Genomic DNA, 22,303 nt, shown 5'->3' with positions numbered 1-22,303 from the left:
AGAAAAACGACGAAATAGCAATCTGAAATAATCATAAAATAGATATTAAATAAAACGAATGCTCCATCAAGTTTGGTGAAGATAGTCTTAAAGTATTAGAAATGGAGAGAGAACAAGGAGTCAAGAGAAAACAAGGACGACGAAAAAAAATAAAGAGTTTGTTCAAGAAAACTTCAGAGCAATTGACGAAGAATTGGAATCAATGCATAAAAATCAAGTATGGAAAATTGTAGATAGACCAACTATGAATGTTGAAGGAAGCAAGCTGAACATCATAGATTCCAGATGAGTCCCGAAAAAGAAGATAGACAAAGATGGAAAACACGAAGTTTAAAGCGAGGTTGGTAATTCGTGGATTTAAAGATAAGAATAAGTACGACTTGCAACAGATTCTTGCTCCTGTATCTGGGTTGGCTCTTGTGAGATCGGTAATATCATTTATTAATAAATTTAACCTAGAAACTTGTCAACTGGATGTCAAGACAGCATTTATGAATGGTTCAATCAAGGAAGAAATATATATATATATGAAGATCCCTGAAGGTCTGCTTGACGAATATCAACTTAAGAAAAATAAAATACGTAATTTAGAAAAAGCCCTTTATAGACTTAAGATCAGCTTGAAGAAATGGAATGAGTGGTTTCCTGCGGCTGCACTAAAACTAGTATTACAAACACACACGAGTGAACCTTGCCCCTACGCACGGAGAGAAAAAGTTAACCTTTTAATCTTGATTCTATATGTAGATGTTATCATGGTAGCATTAATTGTGTAAGTAAATCAAAAGAAATTAAGATTCGTCTGCAGTCTGCAGTCTAGCCTATTTCTCAAAGAGTTACAAATATAACCTGCTAAAAAAGTAATCTCTCAGCTTTTGCATTGGTCAGCTTAGAAGTTGAAATATTATTGTAGACTTGGGACAGGTACTGACTATTTGACCTGTAACAGCCTTAAAACAACCATTTCTTTTTTGAAAATTTTTTCATATTTTTTTTGCATGCACTCTGGCTTTCTTTGAAAAATTTTTTTTCTTATCCAAGCTGTTTTTCTAATTCTTCTTTTGATAAGAATTTAGAGCTTCTGGTAGTTGCAGATGCTCCAGTTTTAGATGTATTTTCAGATACCTTGTTTTTGTACTTAGTCAACTATGGTTACTTTTTCTAGTATTTTTTTTTTATTATTTGATGTAGAGCAGCTGTTTTGGGGCAACTAAAAATATGATTAAGATTTTTTGTTTGTTATTATTATTATTTTTTTTTTTTCCTTATGAATTAAAACTCTTGTCAATTTGGTTTGGCCCCATTGTATACGTTTACGACGAGCGTTTGATAATTGCCTGCTTAATTATGAAACTTGTTGTTGTAATTTTTCTTAAATAAAGGTAAACGTTGTGGACAAAGTTAAAAGTGTTGACTGCCGCCCACAAATTGCTTGAACTCCCAATTTAAAAGGCTGTAGGCTGAATATAAAAGCATGTATTGTAATTCATTCTTTATCGCTGAATTTTGTGTCAGATTCGATCTCGATCAAAGTCCTTATCGAAACAATTTTTCAGTGGTAAAAAAATTTTCATGCTTTAAGGAAGCTATTCTAGCAAGTGCGATGGTAAAGAATTAGAACCAATTACTTTCTAGACTCTCGTTTCCTTACATATTTGTGTACAAAATTAGCATTCCTGGTTGACGGTTTCAAAATCTTTACAACTTTTTATAGTTTCTTAAAAGGTTAATCGTAAGTCAGAGTAATTTTAACTGACAGCAACTCCGTTGCTACCATCAAAGTTCTGTATAATGACATTAAAATTAAGGGGTCAAAGTATTTTTAAATAATTTTGAAACAACTTTAAATTTTTAATAATTTTTGGTTTATTTTAAATTATTTAAAAATACTTAAGGCCCCTCGTTTGGATGTTATAATACTGATGATAGCAGCTGTACTAATGAATATATCTTTAAAAAAATCAGATCTTGAATCAACTTGTATCGAAAATATTTAAAAAATGTATATCTATAATTTATAGCTATATTTTGCAAGTAATTATAGCTGTTTTATGAATAATTGTAAGCGTTAATACAGTTATAATTCATAGGAGTAATTATAGCTATAAATTTTTGACTAAGTGTGAAATAAACTGTGTGTCTTACGTCACTGTATAAGTTTGATAAAACTTTAACATAACTGTTCAAAAAATTTTAGGACTAATTTAAGGACAAAAAAACCAGGTGTGGGTCATGGGACCTATGACAAATGTGAAACATTAAAGAATATGTTATTGAATTCGGTAGTATTTAATTGTCTATATTAAAAATACTAGTTGTCGTTAGATAAGTGTCGTTGTTTTCAGGGCTATTTCGCGGCCCGAGGGACCTGTGAAACAGGGCCCGAAAGACGTAAGGCAGCCACGGAGCAATGTCGCGTATGTGGCGAATCCTATTTTTTTTACCGAGCGCATACCTGCCTCTCAAAAACGCGCGAGATAGGAAAAGTATTTATTTTTTTGACTCTAAATAATCTTTATTTCATATTTTTATATTAAAAAGACAGTTTATTTATAAATATGTATTTTTATCAGTGAATATTATAGATTAGGAAAAAAAAAATTATGTTTACTTTTTTTTTTTGTTTATTCACATATAAACAACAATAACAAAAAAGAACAACAATACACGGCAAAGATTATATCTATACTACCTACCTATACATAGGTACGTACATTGATTTAACAAACGACTCTCTGTCTCTCTTTCTCTTTTTAGAAACCTGTTTACTGTGCTCCCGTGCGTGAATTTTGTTGGCTTTTTATTAAAGACGGGTAAAAATGGAGTTTGAATAAACACAATTGAAAGACTCCGGGAAAACTTTGCATTATGGTTAAATATTAAATATTTTAAAATAATCCTGTTCACAGAAAAGAAATTTTTTTAAATGATTAAAAAATAAAACTAGTTTTAATATTAATTCATCATTTTCTACATGCGCAAAATATTAAAAAAAACCATGAAAATGGCCTACCTGTATGAGTACAAGAGAGAGAGAGAGAGAGAGAGAGAGAGAGAGAGAGAGAGAGAGAGAGAGAGAGAGAGAGAGGGAGAGAGAGAGAGCAAGCGCGACAGCAGATGATCAGCGGCTCCCTCTATCTCACTTATCAGTTGAATCAGTCCAGTTCTACTGTAAATCAGTAAAATTTCGTTCACTTATCACAAGAAGTAAACAACTTTTCACTCATAATTAGTCAATATTAACTAATTCGACTTATCTAGCTTTAGAAGATACTTGAACAGGTACTGCCAAAATGCCATTTCATTTTTTTCTAAACATTTTGCGCTAGTCGAAACAAAATTAAAAGTACTTATTAATAGAAAACTTTTTGCTCTACACGCTGGTACTTTTTTTTCTGTGTATCAAACCGTTAGAAGATATAAGCAAAACGAAATCCAAAACAAAATTTTACATAATTTTGATATGATTAGACGATTTAAAGATAATTATTACTATTTTTTTTTAAATCGGGAGGCTCAAATATATATATATATATATATATATATATATATATATATATATATATATATATATCTTAAAGATAGGAATAAGTAAGACTTGCAAGTAATGTACACACACACACACACACACACACACACATATATATATATAGACATACAATATAATTGTGTGTGTGTGGGTGTGTGTTATGAATAGGGACTTATGCGGACTTCACGTGCTTCTAACATATATAAATCAATAACATGGTAGAATTATGCAGATATCCGCAAAATTCCACTTTTGCCCTCATAATTACCCTTACATACATGTGATTGTCCGCAAAAGTCACCTCCTCATAAATATATATGCTAAGGGGGGCTCCGCCCCCCCCTTCTTTGTGCGCCAACCCCCAGTGTAAAAGTTTAAAAGTTTTTTCCGTAAATCATTAATTACATGAAATTCATCTCTACTACTATTATTTCATATTTTTAAGGATATTGAAAAACCGCAAATGTAAAAATTAATTTCTTTCATTATTTCTTACCATGTACAGCAATAAATATTTGAAATTTTTATCTACATATCACATTATTATTTATAAATTTTAGAAAATAATATTAAATATTTTAATAACTTTGCATCAAAAAAAAAAAATTACTGCACCTAAACAAATTAATGCAATTATTTCAGCTGAAATTTCTTCTGTTAATACGGAGTTTACAAAATTAGTGATTAAACACATGCTTCATGGACCTTATACAGAACAAAGTCCTTGTGTGGTTGATCAAAAATGTACAAAAAATTTCCCCAAATCTTTTACAAACGTAACTTTAGTTACAACGAATGCTTACCCTGAATATAGAAGAGGAAATAATACTTCCAAACGACATATTTATAAAATTTAGAGAAAAGATAAGATTTTAGTAGATAATTCAATGGTCGTACCGTATAAAAAATTTTTGATAAAATATAAATGTCATATTAACGCTGAATTCTGTGCATCTATTGAAAGCATAAAATGTATTTATGACTACATACATAAAGGTAGTAACAGATCATACATCAAAATTCAAAAATTAAAAGACCAAGATGAAGAAATATTTAATGAAATTCATAGTTACGTTGATGCTATATATGTAGGTCCAATGAAAGCAGCTTAGAGATGACAGGAATTCCCAATTTGCGGTAGAAGTAATACAGTTGTAAGTTTAGCTGTTCATCTTGAAAACAAACGGTATTTGAAGAAAATACTATTGAAACCGTTATAGAAAACTACAAGACACAGTCAACAGCTTGGTTCAAATTAAATAAACACGATGTCACTGCAAAATCCATAAAGTATGTGAACATTCCAGAATACATTTTTAATAATAAATTAAAGAATTGTCGAAGAAGAAAATATGTAATAAAAAGTACTGTAATAGGTTGATTAAACATTGTATCTCCAAAAGATCATAAAAGATTTTTTTTTAACTTGTAATAAATAAAGTAACTGGTTCGACATCGTTCAAAGACATTGGAACATATAGAGTAATAACATATGAAACATTCTAAGGTACTGCAATTGCAATGAGTTTAATTGACAGTGATAAAAAAATCGATGATATATTACAAGAAGCAATTGCTGTTGTGTTTCCATATCTATTAAGACAATTTTTTGCTTGGTATTTAATTTCAGAAAACATTCAAGTTCATAAAATATGGAATAAATAAAAAGAATTTTTTACAGAGGGTTTGCCTAATAATAAAGATAATGAAGCTCTTTTACGTATTAATCAAATTTTAGAATCAGAAGATAGATCATGTAAATTCTTTAATTTACCTACACCAAAAAAATGGAGTAAAAGAGAGTAAAAAAGAAGATATAGATGATGAAATACGTTTCACTAAAAAAATGTTCAACTCAATGTATAAAAGTTTAAACAATAACCAGAAAAATATTATTTATATTATTTGCAAACAAAAAATAATATTTCTTTCAGAGATGGTCCCGGAGGGTCGGGAAAAACTTATTTATATAAAACATTGATTCATTTTTTATTTCTCAAAATGAAAAAATTTTGTTAATGGCATGATGTGGGATAACATCAATTTTGCTTTCAAAGGGGATGACCAGTCATAGAACTTTGAGACTTTCTCTGATCTTAATAATATAGAGAGTGCATTTTTAGAATTCGAGTCAGATAAAAAAAATCAAGAGAAGTTGATTTAATTATTTGGGATGAGGATTCAATAATTCCAAAAAAAGCATTGGAAATAGTAGATAGAACGCTTAGAAATTTATATAATACTGAAAAATATTTTGGAAATAAATTAATAATTTAAGGAAGTGATTTTCGTCAGATTCTCCCAGTGATAAAAAAAGGTAATAGAAGAAATTATGAGTGAACAAACTATTAAATCTTCATTTTTATGGAACTCATTCCAAATTTTGAAATTAGAAATCAATATTCAATCTAACGATAAAAAATTTTTTAAATTATTATTAGAAATTGGGGAAGGGGAAGTAAAAAGTTATAACATTCCTAAAAATTGGATTTCAAATAATGTATGTTCTCAAATATTTTCTAATATCTACAGTTGTTCGATGAATAGTGTTATACTTACATAGCATAACGACTACACCTATTATATAAATAACAAAATTCTTAAAAAATTAACTGGAGAAATGAAAACTTACTATAGTATAGATAACGCAACTTACAAAGGGGTTGATAAATCAGACGAAAATATTCATTTAAATTTTCCGGTGGAAATGTTGAACAATATTCGTAAAGGATTACCACCTCATGAACTAAATCTAAAAATAGGTACAATAGTAATGTTACTGAGAAATTGAAGTATATCAGATGGACTCTGTAATGGAACATGTTTACGAATCACAAAATTATTACAGTATCATATAGAAAGAGAAACAATAACTGGAGAAAAAATTGGAAATAAAGTCTTTATTCCAAGAATAACCTTAGACACTGGAAAACTCCTCAACATAACCCTCTATTTTGTATTGTCAACAATTTCCAATCATTGTGGCATTTACAATGACTATTAACAAATCTTAAGGTCAAAGTTTCGATAATGTGAGTTTGTATTTTAAAAAACCCTCATTTTTCAAGATGCAAAAATAAAAGTAATTTATTTATTCAAGTAAAAAGGAAAAAAATACAGAAATAGAAAATTTTATTTGGAAAGAGATTTTTACAAAATTTGTTGACTTTACTTGATGATTTTTATAGATAAATCGGCAAAATTTATGGCAATAAATTGAAAGTTATTTATGAATATTTAATCATTCAACAAGTGTACATGACATGAATAACATTATTATTTCTGAAAGACAACTGTTTCCTAAAATTAATGATCTTGAAGTATGTGTAAAAAAGTGTATTTGCTTTTCCAAGTTCAACATTTATTCGGCCTTTACGAGATAAAGATAAGTATAAAACGGCTTTTGTAACTCACGATGGTCCCTGGCAATGGAAATGTTTGCCTTTGGCTTGAAATTAGCTGTGGTCATATTTTAATTAATACTATCAAGTATAATTAGAAACAGTGATTGAGATTTCTTTGCTATACATAATATTAAAATTTTTTTTTTTCTTTGTAAAGTATTCATATCACTTAAAGCACTCACAAAATCCTGCAAGTGTTATAAAAACATGGTTTAAACCAATGCCTAAAAAAAGAGTCAGTTTAAATTCAGAGTGATGATAAAATAAATAAAAAGAAGTTGGATCCAGTCCAGACAGGTCCATTTAATATAATGAAAAAACGAACAGTTCAAATATTTTCATAAGAGTAAAATTATCCCTTACTATCCTGTTCCTCACAAACCTTCTCGGAAAAGGGGGATATAAGTTTGTTTTATTTAACACACAAACTAAGCCGCTATTATATATAACATAAGAAAAATCGTATTGATACATACATTCTAGGAACCCTTGTACAATGGCTTTAATCAGATTCAAAAATGTTAAGTCCGCTCCACGCTCCACTCATCTTGGCTCCACGCTTACATTTATCACATACGTTCACACATTTATTCCTAGTCCATATTTAATATCCAATACATAATTGTGTCTCAAAAATTAGGACAAATCATCCTGTAGTACTGCTTTCTTTAACAGCATAGTAGTACATGGCAGTGAATGTTCCTTGAGGACGTTCATCACACATAGATTTTTTATGACAGATATTATTCAAGCATCAAAAGTGTACTAAAAATACCATAAGAAATACCAAAAAAAATGCAGATCGTTCAACTGTACCCTCTTTCACATGATTAATTTTAAAAATCTGCAATTTAACATGTAGCCTTATTTGCTGTGTGCAAGTGTATTGGTGCTATCTAATGGTGAAACAGTGCGTAATTTTAGGACTTAAGTGCATCCAGTACATTATAAATTGCAAACATCATAAGTTTACAGATTTGTAACGACAGCAAAGTAAAAGTAACAATAACTTTAACAATTCTAAATATCCCAGTTGCCTCTTATGTACAATGTAAAAGCAAAAAGTTACACTGACATTCAAATTATTGAAACAAAAACGCCACCTAAGACAGTAACATAACTTCAAATTAAAGTATCGAAGCAAAACAAACTCATCTTGACCGTAAAGTTACATGGGTATCACGTAAATGACAGTATGTGACATCTCCGACTCCTTTATTTTATTAGTTACCATTCGTATATTTAAAGATTACATTCAATATATTTTAAATAAAAAAGTTGTGAACCATGAGTTTATCATGTGAATAATTATATTCACTTTCGGTGATTACAAATATTAAAAAACTCAATGACTCGCGATCAAGAATAGTATGAGTCCTCTAGAGCCCTGAAATTTTGCACATTTCTCTCACCATAGGTTCTGCGATCGCTGTTTTTACCCCCTCCAGAAGCTTGCACACAGCAAATAGAAAAATCAATTAAAATAGCATTTGTAAGATTTGTATAAACCTCCTAATTTTTGTGTGTATGAAAGATTAATTTTAAATAAATCTGTTTCATTTTCAAAAAGATGAATAATTTATTTTTTTTTTTTAATAACACAAAAAAGGAGTTAAGTATGCGTAAAAGCGTGTAATGATTTCTGTACTGAAATGATTTCTCACTCAGATCCAGCTTTTCTTAATACTTTAATGCCTGAATATCTTATTCTGTCAGTCAAGCATAAAAAAATAGTACTTCTATTCGCTATAGCTACCAATGCCCTAAATCAGCATTTGCTGCGTACTTGTTTAGGGTCCTGGCAGATTTTGCGGCCAGTGAAGATCATGTAATAATCACGGAAGACATCAATGTTAATTATGATCTAAATGATGCAAAGAAGTTTGTCCATGATAAGCTGTCTAAACTAGGGCTGCACCTCGTTCCTCTCCCAGCAACTCATCACGTTTCCCGGCGTGACCCTCAACCGCACACTTGTCTACTTATTACCAGGAATTACGGGATCGGAATAAAATATCATTTTGCCAAAAAACACGCTGGAAAGATTAGTTCAGTGCGTTAAGTAAGGAATGTAAATAGAAATGAACTCAATCGGGAGCTTCGATGGCTTAGTGGTTAACGTGCTAACTTTCTAGCCGGGAGAAACTTGAGGGATCGTGGGTTTGAATCCTGTCGAAGATTATTGAAATTTTTTTTGTGAGGCTTTTTTGATAAGATAATTATTCAGAATGCCGAAAAACGACTAATCCAATTTTTTAAAATGAACAGTGAATTTTTCTGGTGATATCTGGCCATTTAGGGGCTTCTTCTTTAAAGGAGAGCTATCATGTGATTAGCTCATCAAGTAAAAAGCCACTATTGGCTTTAAAAAGGGTCAGTACAGCAAGTGAGATGGGTTATTGGAAAAGTTGCACTTTTGAGGGGGGGGAGAGATACAGAGCAGCAGCAGCAGCAGCAGCAGCAGTGGCGACCCAGAAAGAGAGGGAGAGCCAGCCAGCCAGAAAGCGCAAGGAAAAAGTGTGCACTCTTATTTTCACTCGCTAAAAAAAGAAGAAAAAAAAAAATTAAAGAGAATTTGATTATAAATCCAATGCAAAAAGAATTTTTGCAAACGGATTTTATTGAAATAAATAGGAGCACTTTTTTGGTCGACATGCATACACACCACTCTCACACCCTTTTAAGCTCAGGCGCCACAATCACATAACCAGTAGGAAATTGGTGGCAAGTTTGAATATTACAATTAATAAAATAAATAGAGAGAGGAAACGTGTACGCGCATCCAAAATGTAGTGTTAGGCATATTCCTATTGCCTCGTATACAATGTATACGTGCACGCATGAGTGTGACATAAGTACCACACACATAGTGGCATAATTACCGTCAAGTTACCATGTAAAAAAATTTTGTTATTGTACCCTGACGGTAATTATGCCTTAATGTGCCATACCTGTACGTGAGTGTAACTTGTTCACACAATTATGGATGCAACCATGACAGTGTGCACGCATGATGAGCATGTGTTCGTACTTTCTACTTTTACTGTGCATATGTATACATATTTGCCTGCGCGCATGTGTATAGAATATAGTAGTTAACATTAATACTATTTACACTAGTTAATTTTATCTTTTTAATGAAGTACATTTACAAATAATTTTTGCATGTATGGCAGATCGATGAGATAGCCACTATTGATTAAACGAGTATTTATAATGTGCCATAACCTTCAAACATTACAATATGTGCCATATCTTTAAAAAGAAACAAGATAGAGCGAAAATAACGAGTTTTACGGATTCTCTACAGGGAATAAAAATATTGTGGCATACAAGAAGAGAGGTGTTGAGTTATGATAAGACATAACCTCAAATTTCAGTATTTTCAATATTTTTTTATAAATTCAAGAAGGAAAATTTATGGAAAAATCATAGCATATTTGAAAAATTATTACAAATATGTTGGAAATATTTCTCGTTTTTTGCCCAACAATAGTATAAAAAATTATTTTAAAAAATTTCCAAGCCTTTCATACATGACAAATGTATGGAGAAGACATAAATATTTAGCCGTAACCCACGAAAAGAAAAATACATATTGAACTCACATGTGTTTATGAACCTTTCATTTTACAGTATACATGTGATGTCTGTATACGTGCGAGAACTTCGTTTTTACCGGGGGATTCCGAGTCCCACATGCTGGTTTTTAACATCCTTACAGTTCTTCTGTGATAGTCCCAGGAGCATTCTTTGATTCCACTTGTTTTTAAATATAATGATTAAATACAACGTCCAATCGAGGTACTGTCGTATTTTTATATTTATTAAAAAACAAAAATAACGTTTCGGCCGTTTGGGCAACGTCTTGGCCCTCATCAGGTACAAAAACGACGTCTTGTTTGCTTAAATATATTGGTATATTGTTAAACAATATATTGCCATTTAACATTCTCTCACATTTAATGATATGGCCCGTCTCAAGAATTTTTCCTTCTCAGGGGACAGTTTTCAAATTAACCTACTTCTTTAAGCTTTGTACAAACGTTTAACATTTTTTAAACTAATAAAGTCTAGACTATTTTAATTTTGTTATACTTTGCATGGGATGCGAAAAATCATACAAAGACATGTACAAATTTTTTTTTATAATTAATCACAAATATTAACAAAAGAAGAGCTCAGCACACCAAAAACTTTTCACTTAAATAGAAATCTAAATAAAATTAATATAAATTTATTTATAATCTTACTATAAGCAATATAAATCCAGCAATTGTCGCATATTTCTGTGTATAGGATCCATTCATTTTTTACTTAAGTGGTGTGAAAAATAGATGAAACTAAGTATTAAAAAGTAAATATTCAAATATGCGTCAAGTCGGTGGAGAGCGCCTTGATAAAATGATGTAAGTCAAAGTAACAGAGAAATTGAGACTAAACTTATTTTTATTCTCCTTATATTGCCTACTGTGTGCACTTATTACATATTTATTTTTATACGTATCATAAATCTAAAATGTTTCAAAATCTTAAATAGTGCTCCTGACTATAGCAGTTTATCACCCAACACTTTTTAACTTCGGTTGCCTTGAAAAAAAATGTATGTTATAGATTAAATTCAACTTTTTCGGAATGAATTATAAAAAAATATACCTACAACATTGGTTTTTAAGATAATTTAGTTGTAAGTTTGAAACTTTAACACAGGTTACAATGGGACTTTTCGAATAGGGGTAAAAAGAGCTACTTAAGTAACTAAAAAAATTCTGAAAAATATACCGTATAAATACAAAGTAGTAAGTCATTTAACAATTGTCATGTAACTTGTCTGCCGCATACGTGAATGTCTCAAATATTTGGCAACAGAGCAGCCACGAATATATAGCCATATGCAAGTTTGTGCGTATAGCTAATGTATGAAGACTATGACGAGCTGATCGACACTGTTGCCACATCTCAGCAGAACGTAATAATAAGCCTTTTCTACATTTGAACGTTATGCGAATTTTAATTGCACTAACAGATGATGCATTGTAGATAGGCCTGTGGGTGATAGACTACCTTAATACGGCAACTGTATATAATCCTCTTAAAGAAAGGAACATGTTATTAGTTAAAAATTTTTGAAGTTATATTTCTATAGGCACGTTATGCGCGAGGGTAAATCAACGGCTTCAATTTCTGACCTTAAGAAAAAGTGTGACGGAAGTGGATTTTACTTGCTTTCGTCTCGTCCCCCGTGACGTACTTCCGGTGTTCCTCTACACTACATAACGCCAAATCATATCACCATGCCACACATTTTTTAATTCATGAAGTTTTTTTTTTTTTTTTAACCAATTGAAAAAAAAAAGTTTCTAAAGAGATTTAAAATTCCCGGACCTTCTGCACACTAGTCAAGGCCCTTACCCACTCTGCTACGAACAGTCCCAATATATGGAATTCGATTCCTGCATATTATCGTGTACTTTGTAACTTATTTTTATGTAAATTCTTTGTATATTCTTTAGAAATTTAATGTATATTAATTCATTTGGTTTAATTATAAATCAATTTCATAAATAATTTACTTAATAGAACTTTTTTTTAAATATTTTTTTCAGAAAACTTAAAAATTAGTTTATTTTAGCAGAGCACCTGACCAATGTATTAAAAAATATTTATTCTTTTATATTTAATTTGTTACTTTCACAATAAATAAATGTTTGTACATTTTATTATATCTTTTGGAAGTTTTAAGCAATTAAGAAAAAAATTACCATACAAACACAAATACAGTAATTGATTTTTATTGTATTTTATTCTTTTACAATTTTTTCATTCGTGATTGAAGTGATTTTTTGACCTAAGGACGTTCTTTACATAGTTAATGGGGGAAAAAATTGGGAGATTCCTACAAATCATATAAATGCCATTTAATGTGATTTTTTCATAAGCTTACATGTTAAATAATGATTTTTTCAAACTCATCATGTAATAAATAATGGTACAGTCAAACGAGCAGCAATTGTTGTGGGTATTTTTTATGCCAGTTTAATATACGTTCGATATTTGAATAATATTGTCAAAAAAAAGTATCTGTGATGAAAATTTCAAAGGGATATTCACTGGCATGTATTACTACCCAATTGAAGGAAGCGATACTACAGAATGGCTTTTCTTAATTTTCTACGTAGAATTATATTTTGGGTATTAAATATGGACTAGGAATAAGTGTGGGAGCGTATGTGATAGATGTGAGCGTGACGTTACAGATGTGATCAGCGTATAGGCAGTAGGAAGTTGCTTTAAAACCATAGGAAGATTCGATGAAAGCGCAGTCTTGTACTGGCCAGCCTATGTATTATTTTTATTGTATCGTGCCGTAATATCTTGTTTATAATCCTTAACTTATTAAATAGCTGTACGACTGTACGACTGTAACTGCTTATATTTTTGAAAAATGCCTGGCAAGGCTTGATTTTTTTTGTCGAGCATCTTCCTTTCATACCAAGTTATCTATTAAAACGTTTTTTTTTTTTTCATTCTAACACATTTAGAATATACCTTAATTTCAATTAAAAGGCAAACCTAACTTTGCCCTCTCATAAGAGACTGTGTTAAACTGTCAATATTTCATAATTTTTTTCTCAAAAATTTATCCTAGTGAAAAATCTGAAAAATTCATGTGCACTTCTAACATGCTCAAATATAACATACACTTTTCTTGGCACGTTTCTCCATTTTAAACTTTTCTCCCAAACCTCCTTAATATGTTGACAATTTTTGAAGACAAGTTATAACTGCAATCTTCTGAATAACGGGGATCATTTTCTTTAAAAAAACATAGTGGCTTAACATCTACTCCAGTACTCAGTCAACAACGAGTTATCAAACCGTTAAAATGTTGAAAAAAATAGCCACTACGTCAGAAAGAACAATCTGCATATTTGAAATTAACTAATCAAAATCTATAGTTTATAAAAAATGTAGGAGAAAAAGAAATTGTATATTCTTTGATTTATAAAAAATGGAATAGATTCTTAATATTCAGTATCCAATAAATAACCTTTGCCAAATCCATCGCACATTATGAGATTTATTTTTATGAGCCATATTTATTTTCAACATGTGGGAACAGTGGGTTAATTCGTACATCAATTCAATTTCAAGACTTATGTCTTTTATCATCACGCAGTCCGTTACACATTTATAGAAGATAGAAATACAGCAGTGACAAATACGCAATTGGTAAACAACGTCATACACCACCTATTAAAAGCAGCAAGATATGAGATAAAAGCTAGAAGTTCTGGCTTAACAAGCCTTATAAAAAATTGGCTAACTTATATTCCTTAATAAAAAATCATCAACTATAAATTCAGGTTGGCTTGGTAATGTACGACTGATACGGCTACTTTAATGTCATAATTCCACTGGATATAATTAAAGGTTTTGCTGAAGACTATCGTAAGATAGTTGATAATGTAAAACTCGAGCTTATACTCACTAGATCAAGAAATTACTACAAAACAGTGTTGGAAACTTTAGTGAATGCTGACAGTGCTCATGCAGTAGCGACTTTAAAAGATTTGAAAGTAGTAATACCTAAGCTTAAATGGCTTACGCCCTGTGAGGTAATTTTAGATACACACAAGATTCGTCTATTGAATCATCTACAAAAAAAATAAATTTGTATATATGAGTTTTTAAACTTTAAAATTTTATGAATATCATTCTTACCTATCACATCCAAGCACATTTGGGCTCTTCAGACATCTAATTAGTTACAAAGCTGAGTTATGGTAGCCTTTTAGAAAAACCGTAAAAAACAGTAAGGTATTAACACTAGTATATTTAATCATTGTAATCTCAGGAATGTTAAACTACATTTTAATTCACAATACTATTCTTATGATGGTCTCAATCTTTAGATAATGCATTATCAGTATAAATTGCCGTATACGTACGTTACTTTTTAAAATTCATATTATAATAAAGATAGTGCACCTTTATTAAGTAAATACTATTTTCGAAATCCAATATCTTTAATCATCATTGATTTATCCAAGAAGAACGAATCATTAAATAATGCTCTATTGGATTTGCGTCTAGAATTTAAACCTTACAATAATTTTTCAGCACTTAAATCAGCTAACTGCTTAATTTCACATAGTAGTATTATTGTAATCTAATAAGTAAAGATTTCAAGAAACTCGTGAAGATTGACTTATTTCTGTGTGAAATATCGTAGAAGTAAGGATCATCATATTGAATTTCGGAGAATCCTACAGGTCAAAGTAGATTAAGGAGATGCTCCTATAGTTACGTAGAGCTTAGGGCAAGCACTGGTGGAATGACTATCTAGAAAACTATGTGCTGAAGAATGCTGTCGGTTTGCAATGCTTTTAAATTACAAGAGAGAAAAAAGGTTCTGGGACGTTACATCTTATTTTTTAGCTTAAATGCTAGTAATTTTTTATGCATTCACATATCCAATAGTTTGTATGTTTCTAAACTCTACAACGTCAATATTATTTTGTGCAAAAAACAAATTCAGTGTTTTATTGTAGATGATCAAATTTTGAATTAGTTAATTTTTAGTTACAAAAGCACTTTAATAAAAGCAGAGTTATTTAAAATAAATGAACCTACGTTAAGTACAATGCTAAAAAAGCATTGAGCTTAAAAGCAGTAACAAATGAAGTTGGGAATCTATAGCATAGAGGTAGCACTAATAAAGAAGATGGTTTCCTTAAGGTAGATGCTTTTAAAAATTTAAAAAAAAATTCAAAATAGTATAGCAACATATTAACAGCAAACAAGCACTACATAGGATTGTTCTTAGTTTAATATCTCCAGTCAAGAAGTGGATAAAAAATGCATTTTTTCTCATTTGACAGGTAATCAAATTTCGAATGGAAAAAAATAGATTGGAAACGAGTACATGACAACTTTACCAAAAAATCTGGTATTCCTGTAACTTTTATTGTAATCTTTAGAAACATCTAAAATTGTGTAATTTACTTGATCTAATGGGCTCTTAAGTCAGTTACAAAGCTCATTTTTGCAGAAATACATTATGAAAATCTTACATACATGCTTTTCTTTCATTTTTCCAAGTTTTTAGTGTTCAGCCAGTTAGCACGTTGGGAAAAAATCTTGTGATAAATCGTTTTATTACTTTTTAACACCTAATCAATACAAAATTTCGCACATGTCTTAAGTTCTCATAATCATAAAATGCAGTACATCTTATATAGTGGAAAATGTAATATGGCCACTACCATGAAATGGCGGGCTATCATTTTTTAAGGACCCCTCGTCATGGGTATTAAGTTTAAGGGCATCATAAGTAGATTACTAATAAACAAGCGACATTGTAATAACCAATATGGTGGCCAAAATAAGTGGAGTTCCTTTTTTTGCAAAATCTCTTGACATGGGTATCAAATGACAGAGTATGACGAAAAAACAAATTAACCACATGACGTAACATAAAATTGAATTCATTTTCAATAGTAGGGCACATTTTGCTTATTTGGGGTCATAAAATTATGGAGTCATGCATTTATAAGATGCTATTGGTTTGTCAATAATAAATTTTTAGTTTCTTATAAAAGCCCTCTGTGTAGTAACAATACCAAAAATTTAGACGTAAATAACTTTTTTAAGTAGGATGAATTTTTAAACTTTCAATAAATACATTCTACTTCTAAGGCATGAAACTACAGTAATTTATTGTGTTTATAAAATTCTATAATTACATCTTCGATCGTAATAAATTTATATCTTAACAATTAAAATAATATCTTGGTATTCAGGTACAATAATTTTAAATTTTGAAATTTTACCTTTTAAAATAATTTTTTATATTATTCTATCACAATTCTGTAAAATCACTTTTTATTAATGATTAATGTACTGTTGAGGTTATAACTTACGATTAATTACCTACTTATAAATTTTGAGGTTGGAAAGTCGCGAGTCTGTTAAAGAAATCATCATCAACAATTTTTGTCAAGATGTATCCTGTCTTAAAAAATCCTATTTTTATAGATTATTTCACAAAAAAAGAAAAAAAGGTATTTTTAGTACGTCAATAATATAATTAGTACGTCAAAATAACAAACAACTTAAGTTATGTGCGATAAGTAAATTAAAATATGTGTGTAATGAAATGTTACTGCACAAGTCTATGATTTTAAAACAATATGTATAAAGTTTTGTCACAAAAAAATCGTACATTATTTATGATGTCTCAAACAATTTGAGCATGTATTTCATTTGTTACATTCTTTCTCGTCGAATCTACGCTAGTTAGCATCCACAGAGAAGCCCCATGTTTCAAGAATCTCTCCTTGCTGTTAAGGCCGGCGATCTCTGCTTGGTGTCTGGCATCAGATGCGCTTATCTCTACCTATAGCCTACACTACTACACTATTTCACATTCACTCAGACCCGAAGACCTAAAAATGAATATTCTTTATGAGATAAAATTATTTCGTTACCGTCAATAAAAAACGCAAAATTTGATAGGTCAAATATTGGTGGTCCACTTTAGAAAGTTTAAATCTTTTCAATTAACTAATAATTACATATTATACAAGTAGTCTAGAATTAATTTTCTATTCGATATGCTTTTTCATTAATTTTATGTCATTTCAGATTTGCACTTCAATACATGCTCTACGCATGCACGTGCGCACGAACGCACACACACGTATATATTTTCATTTATAGATTTTTATGTTTTTTATAAAAATTGTTTAATATAAGATTTAATATTATTAACAAGTATTATACATGTCTGAGAAAGATTGAAAAAATCAGTTGTTTTATTCATGTCATTTAAAAGATTTCTTGAATAAGGATACAGGTTGATAAATGAATAAGATCACTGATGATATATGAGGGACTAGTAGAAAAAATTTAAAAGCTTATCGTCCTTTAAGTAATATGCGGATGATTCAATAAAAATGGAAAGAGATACACTTTATAATCAAGAATTTGACGATTACGATTACTTTTTATAGTATTTGTTAACTAGTGTACAGCTTAGTAAATTGAATGATAATTATTCTAAAAAATAAATGAGTAAACAAATTGTATACTTGGTGTCATCTAGGTAGAGGTGCCCGAAAAATATTTCATACTTATAATTTTTTTTAAATCGCAAATCACACAAAATGTATGATTGCATTAGTCTATTCTAAAGTAATAACTGTTTTTAATTCATGCTATTAATATTTTTTCATAGGAATCTATAAGCTATTTTATACACCGTCAATAATCATGAAACATAAAATATAATATTTGACTTCGTAATACATTTAATAAACTGCATACGGTAACGACGAGAACATGAAATATTTTTTTTGTTGAAAGAACAGTTTAAAAAAAAAAAATAGACAAAACAGCTTGAGTAAAATTTTTATGTTCTTGTCTAAAACTATACTAAAAATTTTATCAGTATGTGTTTAAACTTTTTCTTATAGAGCATATAATTTTTCAGTAATTAAGCATGATTCATAACTTTCCCGATTATGCCGTATTCGTCGTATTCGATGACCTTACTGCAACAACAACTCACCACTCTAATAATAAGCTATTAGCGTTTTATCGGCACAAATAGACTACTACGTCTTTAAAAAGAAAGTCAGTGTAATACTTTTATAGTATCATATTATAAAAGACACAAAAGTATTACACTGACTTTCTTTTTAAAGACGTAGTAGTCTATTTGTGCCGATAAAACGCTAATAGCTTATTATTAGAGTGGTGAGTTGTTGTTGCAGTAAGGTCATCGAATACGACGAATACGGCATAATCGGGAAAGTTATGAATCATGCTTAATTACTGAAAAATTATATGCTCTATAAGAAAAAGTTTAAACACATACTGATAAAATTTTTAGTATAGTTTTAGACAAGAACATAAAAATTTTACTCAAGCTGTTTTGTCTATTTTTTTTTTTTTAAACTGTTCTTTCAACAAAAAAAATATTTCATGTTCTCGTCGTTACCGTATGCAGTTTATTAAATGTATTACGAAGTCAAATATTATATTTTATGTTTCATGATTATTGACGGTGTATAAAATAGCTTATAGATTCCTATGAAAAAATATTAATAGCATGAATTAAAAACAGTTATTACTTTAGAATAGACTAATGCAATCATACATTTTGTGTGATTTGCGATTTAAAAAAAATTATAAGTATGAAATATTTTTCGGGCACCTCTACCTAGATGACACCAAGTATACAATTTGTTTACTCATTTATTTTTTAGAATAATTATCATTCAATTTACTAAGCTGTACACTAGTTAACAAATACTATAAAAAGTAATCGTAATCGTCAAATTCTTGATTATAAAGTGTATCTCTTTCCATTTTTATTGAATCATCCGCATATTACTTAAAGGACGATAAGCTTTTAAATTTTTTCTACTAGTCCCTCATATATAGTGGAAGAAGCTTCAACACAGCCTTAGTAAAATAATTGTTTCTACTTTAAAGAGTTTTGAGTGGCTGATGTGCCCTCAGTAGAAAGGACAGAGTTCGTTACTTATGTGCATCTAATCAGGGCCGTTCTAATGGTTCCTCAGACATTGCTTTGCGAGCGCTTTAGGGGCCAGGGAACACGGGGGATATGCACATTTTTGACGAAAACTACGATTACTCAATTGGAGAACACAAGAATTTATAGTATCTTAATGGTATGCTTGCGACTTAGTCAAGTTGAAGTTTTTTTTTTTTTCTTAAATCTTCTATGATTCTTTTTGAGTAATTTGTGAAAGTAAAGTATGCCGTCAATGTATTTGCAATGATTTTGCAATTAATCTAATGTAAGACTTGCAGGAAAAAGTGCCTGCTACAACACACTTGAGACAATGTTATCTTACAAATTTTCGACGATGTTTAAAAATTAAAAAATTTAAGCTGAAACGATGTTATCGTATTTGAAAACAAAAAATTTATCACATTCTACTGGCCTTTTGAGATTGTTGCATATATTTAAGGGTAGATGTTCATATTATAAAAACTATAAGATTCATAGTGAATCAATAACAACATTAGTGTGTAATTTAATTATAAATGTTATTGCAAGCTAGTAAAAAATTTTATATTTTTTAGGCATTACTTCATTCTTCGGCAAATCCAAAATCAGCAAAAAAAAAAAAAAAGAAGTCAGAAAAATGTTTGGGTGACGGATCCACAGGCATAAGTCAAGATGATGATTAAACCTCAAGTAAATAAATGTAATTCAGAAAATCAAAAGTTTATGATTTTTAAATAAAATAGGCTGTTTGTCAATCGTTCATATTCATTATAAGCCCAGTCAATCATTTTTTTTTTTTTTTTTTTTTTTTTTTTTTTTCAGAATGACCGGGCTTGTAGATTATAAATTTCTTTAGTTTTTTTTATTTTCTAACTGATTAAAAGAATTTATTTATTGAAATGAGCTATCACAGATCACTTTTAGTAGGCTTACATATATTTACAATCGTACTAAAAATCAACTTCGTTGTTTGAATGTATTAATATTCTTTATGTAGTATTGGTTGAAGTATTTTGTTTTTTTTACACTTATTTTTTTAAACTTAACTCTTGACTGTATGCAGACAGTAAATACTTTATAAAGTAAGGTATCTAGGTACTTGCATAATGGGCACTCGAAAAATTAAGTACTAAATATATTCTTTTAAGTACTAGCACTGAAAAATTTCATGCTAGTGATTGATGTGAAAATTTTCATTATTTACAAGTTTTCTCTGTTTCATAACCCAAAACCTAAGCTCTACTCTTCAGTGTACATGGAAAAATATCGGACTGAATAAATAAATGCAAATGTACTTTGAGTATTTAAAAGTGAATTTTTCAACTCCTTTTTAATACACAAAGTCAACCACCGACAAAATTAAACATGCCAATTTTTGTCAAAACACCACTTTATCGACCAATGCGTTCAAATTTATGTAGTAAGAGATTCAGTCAAAAAGCACTTAATTAATAAGTATTGGAGCATTGAAAAAGTTATACAGGCATAAAGAGTAAGTATGCTTGGTACCGACATTAGAAATAGTAGGTTTCTTCGAGATTTTCGTATGTTTGTGTCAAAAATACAAAGGACGTTTTTCTTTTCGAGAGCGCTCAGTCGTACTTTATGCCCCCAAGAATACTTAGAGTCCGCTAACTTTTCCACCTGTGAGTGCAAAGTGCTAAGAAAAACCATTTTTGAAAGATTACTTTTATAAGAATCGCTTTTCTTATTGAATAAAATAAAGAAATGTGTACAGAAAATAAAGCATACTCAATATTTATTTATTTACTGTCCTGAAAATGTGTTCGTTAGAGTGCTGATTTTTTTCTGTACATGGCTCTCAGTACTGACACTAAAAAACCAAGACAGTTGAAATAAATGTAAAGATAAAGTAAAATCTCTAACAGAATTAAAAACTAAATTCAAGCAGAAGCTTTAGAAATCGTCTTTATTAAATATTAAAAAATTGTTGAAAATTTTGCGAAATAATTAAGAAACAAACCTTACGAGCAATGTTTGTGAATTTTGCTTTTTCTGACGTAGTTAATCAGATGAAAGATTGTCTTGAAACCTATTTTTGTATCGCATGTATGTGTATAAGTACACAAAAAAAAGTTGGCCAATTAAAATATTGCTAAGCCCTCTTGATAAGGTTAAGGTCCCAATTACCGCTCACATCCGAACTACCGGTCAATTTACTATTATTTCTTTATCTTATTGTATTTGGAATGAAATGTTGTTAACAATGTCGTATTTAAATTAACGCACAGCTTTAAAAATTGAGCTCACCTCGCATAAATCGTTTAAAAGACAGTAGCTCGTACGCTTCTGGAGGCATTTTATGTGAAAAAATTCAGTTAAACTAAATTAAAACGTGCATACAGCAATAGAAAAATATCTAAATTATCAGTTGCAAATGTTGTGAGGTACAAAAAATATTTCTAACTAAAAAAAACAAAGGTGATGAGAGTTATTTGCAGAATCCTTACCTCACTGTACCAATTACCGGTCAACTCATTCTCTCACACGTAAGGTTAATCACAAATTTTCCTATATCAAACCAAAATTAAAAAGAAAAAAAACCAGTTTTGACACATTAAATAAAGAAGTTAATGATTCTTAATCTACTGTACGGGCAATAAATCAAAATCTACTAATGGACCAAACAAGACTTTTGAACATCTGTGGTAGGAAAATATTTTTTACGATTACAAATATTCAAATAAAAAATGTAACAAATTAATTTTTATACAGATGATATACGAAGTTCAGTACCTAACATACTCAAATCTACTTCGTTTTACCCTGTTAACTCAAAAGAAGGAGAAGAAAAGTGGGATA

The 22,303-nt window shown here is 29.9% G+C and overlaps 1 protein-coding gene across 2 annotated transcripts in view; it reads left to right on the top strand.

The window, feature by feature from the left end:
* LOC106647639 (proliferation-associated protein 2G4) overlaps positions 1-20,235 on the top strand; it is a 309,719-nt gene extending 289,484 nt beyond the window's left edge. For both annotated transcript variants that reach the window (XM_089590024.1, XM_089590023.1), the window contains one exon: positions 20,056-20,235. In XM_089590024.1, coding sequence (XP_089446150.1) covers positions 20,056-20,163 — 108 coding nt within the window. In that variant the 3' untranslated portion in view covers positions 20,164-20,235. The remainder of the gene's footprint in view (positions 1-20,055) is intronic.
* The last annotated feature ends 2,068 nt before the right edge of the window (positions 20,236-22,303 follow it).

This window comes from Copidosoma floridanum, unplaced genomic scaffold, assembly GCF_036245765.1.
Source record: "Copidosoma floridanum isolate Cflo_tuat_1 unplaced genomic scaffold, Cflo_Japanese_pri ptg000011l, whole genome shotgun sequence".
In the NCBI taxonomy this organism is placed as follows: domain Eukaryota; kingdom Metazoa; phylum Arthropoda; class Insecta; order Hymenoptera; family Encyrtidae; genus Copidosoma; species Copidosoma floridanum.
The sequence above is the reverse complement of the archived record's forward strand: the minus strand, read 5'-3'. Positions and strand labels throughout refer to the sequence as shown.